General features: G+C 41.3%; 1 protein-coding gene across 1 annotated transcript; it reads right to left on the bottom strand.

The window, feature by feature from the left end:
• Positions 1-2,930: 2,930 nt before the first annotated feature.
• SARC_00552 (26S protease regulatory subunit 4) lies at positions 2,931-9,857 on the bottom strand. The gene is made up of 9 exons (XM_014305737.1): positions 9,786-9,857; positions 7,692-7,893; positions 7,007-7,106; positions 6,723-6,808; positions 5,747-6,007; positions 5,007-5,105; positions 4,637-4,729; positions 3,934-4,203; positions 2,931-3,304 (listed from the first exon to the last, which is right to left on the bottom strand). The coding sequence occupies exons 1-9, from the start codon at positions 9,836-9,838 to the stop codon at positions 3,170-3,172; spliced, it is 1,299 nt and encodes a 432-aa protein (XP_014161212.1). The 5' UTR covers positions 9,839-9,857; the 3' UTR covers positions 2,931-3,169.
• Positions 9,858-10,317: the final 460 nt, after the last annotated feature.

Genomic DNA, 10,317 nt, shown 5'->3' with positions numbered 1-10,317 from the left:
TATACTTATACTATATATATATATATATATATATATATATATATATATATATATACTATATATATATATATATAATATATATATATATATATATATATATATATATATATATATATATATATATATATATATATATATATATATATACAGATACATGCATGTATCTCAATTTGGGCTGTATTATGTGTATTGATGTATTTGATCAAACCTATACATTTCATAATTACTGCAGTGAAATATCAAGGAGATGCGGCTTCATAAAAAGAGATAGCATCATTTTATGAAGATCCAATACTCGTCATTGATGTCTTCGATATGTCGTAGTGCATAAGAGAAAATATAATTAAAAAATTGATCGCTATCATCGGCACAACTGACACGATCACCTGTTGTACCTTTCAGTAGACACTATATGAAATAGACTGAAATTGAGTTTGCGTCGCTAGTATTGATCTTTAATGTCGAACAACCCGCCTTTATATACTATCCACAACTATATGCTCAGCGACAATTGCGGGTCTACTGGTCGAAGCATCACATATTTAGTGACAGGGTGGGGCCGTAAAATGGAAAAACTGTATACTGTGACACATATTCTATCACACCTAAAAACGATAGTTTGTACACTTGTATGTATAAGCATTTTACCTTCAGATCTGCACACCGCTCAATGCATCAGTGGGAATAATGTTTACAGATATTTTAAATATTCAAGATACAACTTCGGTGCGTCGGTTCACTTACTTATGTATGCTGGGAGTTCTGTCAGTTCGTTCTCGTTGAGCAGAAGCTCCTGTACATGTTTGAGTTTCGCCAGCACGGGTGGTATCTTTGTCATCTTGGTTTTACTGAGGTCAACCACCTCTGCTTTCTTGTAGCGTTTCATCTTGCCTAATTCGTTTCCCATCTTGACTATTCACACGTCGCTGAATACGTGAAGGATAAGGGGGTGACTGTATGCATGTATGTGCACGTGCCTGTTTGTGTAGTACCTTATACCGTATATGAGCGTACATATATAATCACGCTTGTCGGAATGAATGCAGCAACCCCATAAACGGCGGCAACAGGTCAAATATGATATTGCTGATACGAATGATAAGGGTTTCAATTGAAATCATGTTTTTATTGAAAAGTATGTCGTGTTTTAAAATATTATATTAAATTATGAATTCCGAAACTGGACTCTATGAGTCATAGTTTTTAGTTTGAAACAATATTTATACGTGGCCACACTATGTTGAATACAATATTATGTACGTCGCAAAGATATGTACGCGCTGATCACGCGCTGATAAAAAGCTGACACTAATCTTGTGTACAGAATGCGCCGATGCTGTCCACATACGTTTGAATACTTCGCGCCGATGTTCTTCAGCTTCTCACTGTGTTATATACTAAAAGTGTCACTGTAATATTTATTTTAAAATAAGGGTTTATAATAAGCTATGAACACTACACATCCCTTCAGGAAATCCCCTGCGAGTTGTTGTTGGATCGGGCGAAATAAATAACGTCGTTATCGAGGAGCATCACACACAATGCAGGCTAGCCTATCGAGAGATGACCCCCCTCCGGCCAGAGAGTCTTTGACAATAACTATTTGATTCCAAGAAACACTTGTGCATAGTAAACGTAGATCAGCTCGTCACTGTCTGTGCAGCTGACGTGCATACAGTATGGCACACTTAACTGCATTTTTGTGTGAGTCGACATCGAGAGTCGAACTGTAGCATCGTTTCACCACGTCTACAAACTCTACAACCTTCTTCAATAACAATACACACGTCATGTCGTTGAATAGATATCTACGAATAAGAAAATACAGATTCTGCAGTTTTATAATTTTTTTTTGCCGGGGTTATATGGACTGTGACCGTCTCATCATATAACCTCGTGGTTGTATTCGTGTAGACTGCAGCGCAAAGCTGGCCTGCGTTGACGGCGATTCGTTAACTTCGCCAAACGTTAACGTTTTCAGTATCTAACTTACAGGAGTGACCCCGATTTTGACTTTGATCGTGACCGTATGAAAGTTGGGCACTATCAGTGTTTCAACTTTTGAAGGCATGCGGATGCGCGCAGATACGCACTCAGAAAAGAATCATACTCTCGCTACTATATAAAGCCAATGAACATAAAGATAAGGACATGTTGACAGTATTGAGTATTGACCAAAACCAAACACACAAACAAACGTTATGTATGCGCCAGGGGAGTAGCTTAACGAAGACATTGCGGCAACTGTCACACACTATAGGGGCCAGCACCTGCTAGGCTATCGCAAGGCTGTGGGCTACACACCAACAGACTATTAATAATTTGGTCATCCCTGAAGTATTTAACGATACAACTTTTGATCATGATGAATATGATCCGAGTGCAGGAGGGATACGATACGCTGATCGAAGTTCGATCAACCAATGTGGTCCGATGTGTGTATAGTAGTGCCATTGAATAGCAAACTGATTTGGTACCATCTTCAGAGCTTTAAGAGCTCGAATCACCGTGTCTGTCCTGGCAATGTTAACTCTAGGCGCTAGCACACCGCGTTATAGTCTCCATTGTTTAATGTGAGGTGTTCCTGAGCTGTACGCATGCATATCCTATATAGTCTGAGTTTTATGCATGTATATCCTATATAGTCCGAGTTGTATGCATGTATAGCCTATATAGTCCGAGTTGTATGCATGCATATCCTACACAGTCTGGATTGTGTACATACATATCCTATATAGCCAGGATAGAGAGACGTAAACTTGCGGAGCTCCTCTCGGGAACTGATTCGTCCAACGAGGTGCCAATGGGCGGTATTTGATTTTTTTTTCTCATTTGCCGAAGAGTCTGTCTTCATTCGCGATTTAAAGCTCGCACATATGCAGCGCTAAAATCAGACATACGGAGGCGAAGTCGATCTTTAAAAAAGGGGCTGTGAACATTTGCTTCGTTTATAAGGTTTATAAATCGAGGGTACTCAGTAACAGGGGTCTCCAGGAAGAATATCAATTAAAATATAGAGGTGGACAGCTCAACAGACGCCAGTGTTGTCACCAATATACAATACAGTACTTTTAATACTATCAGTGTATTTTTATATTAGGTTGCCGGGTGTTCACTGATGGTCGCATCCCAGTACAGGTATACGTTGCGATGACAGATGACGGTTTGTTTATAAGTACATGCCCTCTGGCGTGCCCTCTTGTTTACGATAAAGGACGTTCTCTTTACTCTCCAGGAAGTCCTTCTGTGTTACTTTCATTCTCCTCTCTCTCAGTGCTAGCAGACCAGCCTCCGTACAGACAGCCTGGGTGTAATAAATGCAGGCGGCGAAGATGAATACAAACGACTAAGTGTAACACAACACACACGGGCAAGCGCAGGTTCCTGCACACCATCTCGCACAGAGAGAGCACTCAACATACACCATGTAACACAACCCGATAGCCAAATCGCATGCTGTATGACACACCCGCGCGACAATCATGCGCTATAAGAATATACTAAAGCGAACAAAAACAAAAGTATGTAATATAAAGATATACTAAAGCTAACAAAAAAACAGAAGTATGTAATATGAGGATATTATAAAGCGAACAAAAAGCAAAAGTATGTAATATAAGGATATACTAAAGTGAACAAAAAACAAAAGTATGTAATATGAGGATATACTAAAGTGAACAAAAAACAAAAGTATGTAATATGAGGATATACTAAAGTGAACAAAAAACAAAAGTATGTAATATAAGTATATACTGAAGCGAACAATTATTTTTTTTATGCAATATAAGGATATACTAAAGTGAACAAAAAACAAAAGTATGTACTATAAGAATACACTAAAGCAAAAAAACAACAACAGGAAGTATGTGATATAAGAATATACTAAAGCGAACAGGAAGTACGTGCCACGTTGATTAAAGTCACCCCACACACCTTGATGTCAGCCCCGCTGAGGTCATCCTTGGCCATGATCAACTCTTCCAGATCGACATCCTCGCCAATGGTCATGCGAGCCGTGTGAATGCCAAAGATTCTGCGTTTGGTCTTCTCATCGGGCAACGGGAACTCAATCTTTCTGTCAATACGCCCGGGACGAATGAGCGCGGGGTCCAATGTCTCGATCCGATTGGTCGCCATGATTACCTTGACGTCTCCGCGCGAATCAAAACCATCCAATTGATTCAGAAGCTCCAACATGGTACGCTGTTGGGTGGTGCAAAGGTTATGCGGCGATTAATATGCGCAATGAAAAGCTGAACACACACAACAGGGTGCTGAAATCACGAAGCAACACGTTAAATTGCATGTACGTTGAAAGGGTTTCATCAGAGTATCGACTTTGCCATTGAACAAGGCCTTTCTTGAAATCGATAGATGGCCAAAAAATCGTAGACTACTCACAGTGCAGCCATACTAGTCAGAAGATTCAATTATTCAACCGCAAAATATAAAGTCCAAGATAATCGGGAATCGTAGCTACTATAAAGTGTACACTTATATGAAAAGATGTATACGGTCAAGCAAGTTCACACACGCACACACACACACATATATATATATACACATACATAACATACATATACATATACACATATTACTCCATCTTGACGGATGTTCCTAAACTGGACAAGCATACCTGAATCTCCTTTTCTCCACCAGAATTCGAGTCGTATCGTTTGGTACCGACGGCATCGATCTCATCTATAAATACAATAGACGGAGCGTGATCCTGGGTGGAACAGTTGAGTTGAAAGTAAGGACATATAAGGCGCAGGCTAAGCATGGAGCTTGAAAATAGCACCGAGTATCAACTTATATGGCAACATTCAGGGAGTGGAATCGAAAGCGGATGAATGGCAGTTGAAATTGAAGGGACTTTTCAGAGTCCAATCGAGATTATCATAAAAAATTAAAATGAGGATATTAATACATAAATCGGGAGGATAACGGAACATAAAAGGTAAAGAAAAAAGGATTGCAAATATTGATACGGTCACTTCACCTACCTCTGCGACTCGGAACATCTCTCTCACCAGCTTAGGCCCATCTCCAAGGTATTTCTGGATCAGCTCTGACCCAACTACACGCAGGAACGTCGCCGAAGTCTAGAGATATCAAATTAGGCCATGGGGATCAGAGAAGGCAATCAGAGATTCCAGGTACATGAACATGCATAGTTGTATGGCTAACAAAGAGTTCATTTACTTGTCCGAAATTCGTAGAAGTGAACAGGCATGCGCTTGGGGCTATCTTGATTTAAATGGGTGAAGGCAAAAGTGGGCGGTGACGAGGGGGGTCTGTCAAGGCGAGATTCCACTTACATGCGGTGGCACATGATATATGATCAGTTTCCAGCCAACTCCAGCACAGGATGTTAGATACGTTTCCAGATATTTCACTTGCTCATTCGATATAACCACTGCCGATACGAAATCTACACACCCACACATATATCATTATTATACATCCCATCCAAACGCTCGCTAGATAGCGTGAATAGCATACAGTCCCACAATGAGATGCCGTTGACAACACAATGAGATGACATTGACGATATATGATACGGCACCCACCACTACACTACCCACACATGCGCATACACTGCATCGATCACAGCCTCGCCATACAATTCACCATAGTCGTGCACTCACCAGGCCACACCCACCAGGACAGGTCATCCAAAAACACTTCCGCATTTAACAAAACAACACTACCATCACACGGTTGCGAACTTTCGCACACTCACCTGGTTAGCTACAGCCTTGGCCAGGAGGGTCTTCCCCGTTCCAGGAGGTCCATACAGAATTACACCCTTTGGTGGCTTGATTCCCATCTCTTCGTAGAACTCAGGGTGTGTCAGTGGCAGCTCGACAGCTTCCTTAATCTCCTGAATCTGTGAGTCCAACCCACCGATATCCGCATACGATTCTGTAGGCGCCTTCTCTAGCTTCATAACGTTTACCATGGGGTCTGCGTCGTCGGCGAGCACTCCCACGACCGCCATGGCCTGTAGATGGGTAGGTGGATAGAGAGAGGATGGAGGGTAAGGAAGATTATATATGATGACAAGCAAGTAGCCAGAATGCCATGCACATGGGTAGGTGGATAGAGAGAGTAAGGAGGGTAAGAAAGATTGATAAGATATGATGAAATGAGCAAGTAACCGGAACGGCCTGTCCTTGGCTATGATATAAATCAGGACATACATGGAAGTGTGTGATAACAAGAGAGGTAAAGTGGAATAAACAGTCATGTAGGTGAGTGTATGGTACAATTTATGTAAACCTCGTCTGTAATCGTGACATTGTCTCTGAGGTTTGCGCCGTTTGCAAGCGTTTTGAGGCGAAGTTAAAGGTTGCCCAAGCGAGAAGGAAGAGTGTCTCTCTGTGCAACGAAGGTACCCATATCTATGCAAAGGTGCGATCTCTACACAAACATAAGCAATAGATATTATTTCAGTACGTTAAGAGCATAATCATGCGCAGACAAACTGCATCTCAACTTGCGCTTTAGATCTAGGGGTGTGGGAATCCCCCACCGTAGAATGATCACGTGAGCTGTCTCACACGGTACACTACGCATTCGCAGGACTATTACAAAGTAAAGGCAGGCTACCAACAAACAAGAACCCTACCCCTCCATGAGGGCCACAGAGCACTACTGAGGTTTGAACCTGTTTACCATATATGGAGGGGGAGGGGTGGGCTTGATGGCACACATACTTTATGATGGAGCAGGATAGAACATCCCGGCTCTAATTGGTCTTTGTCGACAAAGGATAAAATACTGACATAGTATTCGGGTCCAACTGTGGAAAATGAAATACAACACAAAAGCATGAGGAAATGGATTGTACGAGGATTTGGCGGCTTCGGCAGGTCTCATAATGACTCACAGAGAAATCTTAATTGAAATATAACCAATAAAGCATTGCAAGCATCAACAGGCAAGCGAAGCAAGCACACAAAACACAGACGCAGTCCCCAACAGCCGGTCTTCAGCATACCACTCGATGACACAATGGCGTGATTATCATCGATGATCTCTTCTAAAGTACCCACTCCCATTGGGGTGCCTCTTAATTCGTCCACCTTTGCTCGCTCCTCCTGCGCATGGATAGAGATACACGGACAGTTGAGTCAAACATGGGGGCAGGTTCGCTATATAAGTTGAGGCTTATATGTACTGATTCGCTATACAATGATTCCATACCGAGTGAAGACGGAATATTACATTTGATGAATTTTGGTGACCCATACAACCAAAACCTCAGACACCACGGGGACACATTCAGAGGCAATCTCACTTTGATTAAGTTTAGGCTTAGTAGTCTTGTACGACGAGTGTTCGCATATTAACGCACATCATCGCAAATACTGATGAGGCTGGTTTAAAAGAGTCTAGGGACAGCACGCATAGCTTCTAAACAAGATCGGCCACAGATTACTGCCAGTGATACATGATACGAGGCAACAGTGTAACTGAGTCGGAACAAGAACCTTCTACCAACATGCGTCTATATATATATAGTATACAAACATACCCGTCATCATCAGTGTCCCATTTCTACGCGGACTTCGACTTCATGCTCCCGTACCACATTATTGACGCCACGCCCAAAAACACATTCTCACGACAAACATACCCCTCACCCCAACTCTCATACTCAACAGATAAACACATACACATACCTCGTTCTTCTCCTGTTGTGGCTTCAGTCTCTCTTGGTTTTGGATGAATTCCTGCTCCATTTTGAGGTAGTCTTTGACCCGGTCCAGCTTCAACAGTCGCAGACGGCACTTGTTGTGTGGCATGATGGCTGGCAGTTTATTTGCGGAGTCGGGGCCTCTTCGCTTTTTCTTACCTACGCGTGTGGGGACGGGCGGCTCATATCTGGTACAAACAACAGACGGACGAGAGTGATAGGCAGAATGAGGGGGTGAGAGGTACACGTGGACAGGTATACATAGTATAGTCCATGGTTTCCACCTACAAAACACCTGAACGCATAGACGATAGCTGTGGTACTGACTCCTTCTCTGGTTGCATTCGTATGCATATGAGAATACAGGCGTTTGAAAGAAGTGTGCAGTTTTCAGCACCTTTATTGAAATTATGACACGTGTATCATTCTATAGACATGATAATTATAGATACCCATATCCAAATATCCACGCAGATTGCTATGAGATCAAAAACTGTAGCATATATGCGTATGTGATTTATACATCACAAGCATATACACACAAATATACATACATGTACATACACACACATTATATAACTATATCAATACACATATTCAAATGCATATAAACTATACAGAGGATGCCTGAATACAATCACGCACATGTATATAATTTGAAACCGAATAGAAAGCAATGTATATGAACATGTGTCTGCACTCGAAGCCATGTGCATGCGAACTTTCATAGGTTAAACATACGTATGTATAGCGTTGGTGTTGGGCCATGCGCCTCCTAGTACTAATTTTACTGGGATTGTATGCATTTGCAGATAGTACCGTCGCAAAATGGGATGTAATTTCAGAAGTAGACATTAAAATACAGAAAATTTGTCTAAAACTCGTAAAAGAATAATGTATGCTTCTTGTATATCAGTGGTATGCATAAATACACACGGAAAGTCAGAGCATGTCTCTGACAGAAGTAACAAAGTATGCATACTCAATATATATGTAGGGTATGCAGAAGTACATACGCAAAGACAGATAATGTCTCTAGTAGAAGTAACAAAGTATGTATCCTCAATATATATGAGTGGTATGCAGAGGTACACACGCAAAGACAGAGAATGTCTCTAATAGAAGTAACAAAGTATGCATCCTCAATATATATGAGTGGTATGCCATATATATGTAGCGTATGCAGAGGTACACACGGAAAGACAAAAAAAAGACTCTAATAGAAGTAACAAAGCATGCATACTCAATATATATGAGTGGTATGCAGAGGTACACACGCAAAGACAGAGAATGTCTCTAATAGAAGTAATAAAGTATGCATCCTCAATATATATGAGTGGTATGCAGGTGTACACACGGAAAGACAGAGAATGTCTCTAATAGGAGTAACAAAGTATGCATACTCCATATATATGTAGCGTATGCAGAGGTACACACGGGAAGACAAAAAAAGACTCTAATAGAAGTAACAAAGCATGCATACTCAATATATATGAGTGGCACGCAGAGGTATACACGGAAAGACAAAGAATGTCGCTAATAAAAGTAACAAAGTATGCATACTCAATATAAATGAAGGGTATGCAGCTGTACACACGGAAAGACAGAGATGGATGTAGTCACTACACGTGCACCTCAAGACAGAAAAAGACTGCCATGCCCAGAACAAACAGCCCCACATGGATGTAGTCACTACTTGGTACACGTGAACCTCATAACAGAAAAAGACTGCCACGCCCAGAATAAACAGCCCCACATGGATGTGGTCACGACTTAGTACATATACACCTCATTACAGAAAAGGACTACCATGCCCAGCACAAACAGCCCCACATGGATGTAGTCACTACTTGGTACACGTGAACCTCATGACAGAAAAAGACTACCATGCCCAGAATAAACAGTCTCGCATGGATGTAGTCACTACTTGGGACACGTGCATCTCACTGCAGAAAGGGACTACCATGCCCAGCACAAAAATCTCGCATGGATGTAGTCACTACTTGGTACACGTGCACCTCACTACAGAAGTGGACTGCCTTGCGGCCTAGAAACAGAATAGCTGACTTCTCGTACATACTTTTTCTTCTTCTCATCTTTCTTCTTGCCATCTTGTGCGCCCTGGCCGGGCATTCCCGATTGATTTTGTCCCTGCAGATATGTATATAACATCATTAGCAAACGCTTGCATGCGTACGTAATTACCAGGTGACGTCTCATCGCACCCTTTGGACACTGTGTATGCCCGTTTGATACACAGGAGTGATCATTGTAGTGGCTGTATGGCACACCACCGATTCAGGGCATATGCTACCGACATTTGTATTATGTGTAGAATATATGCGCTCCGCGGGAAACTATCCCAGCTCAAATCCAGGCGACAATGTATGTAAGGACATAAAACAGACGGTAGACACGATGCCGGCGAATACTGAAAGAAAACCACTAGGCGATAATATATTAATACACACACACACACACACACACATATATATATATATATATATAAATATATACAAACACACACACACACATATATATATATCTATGAATACATACACACTTATATACACGGTATATATATATATATATACATATATACATATATATAT

Source organism: Sphaeroforma arctica (assembly GCF_001186125.1).
Source record: "Sphaeroforma arctica JP610 unplaced genomic scaffold supercont1.18, whole genome shotgun sequence".
NCBI lineage: Eukaryota > Ichthyosporea > Ichthyophonida > Sphaeroforma > Sphaeroforma arctica.
Note: the sequence above shows the minus strand (reverse complement) of the source record. Positions and strands in the feature narration are given on the sequence as shown.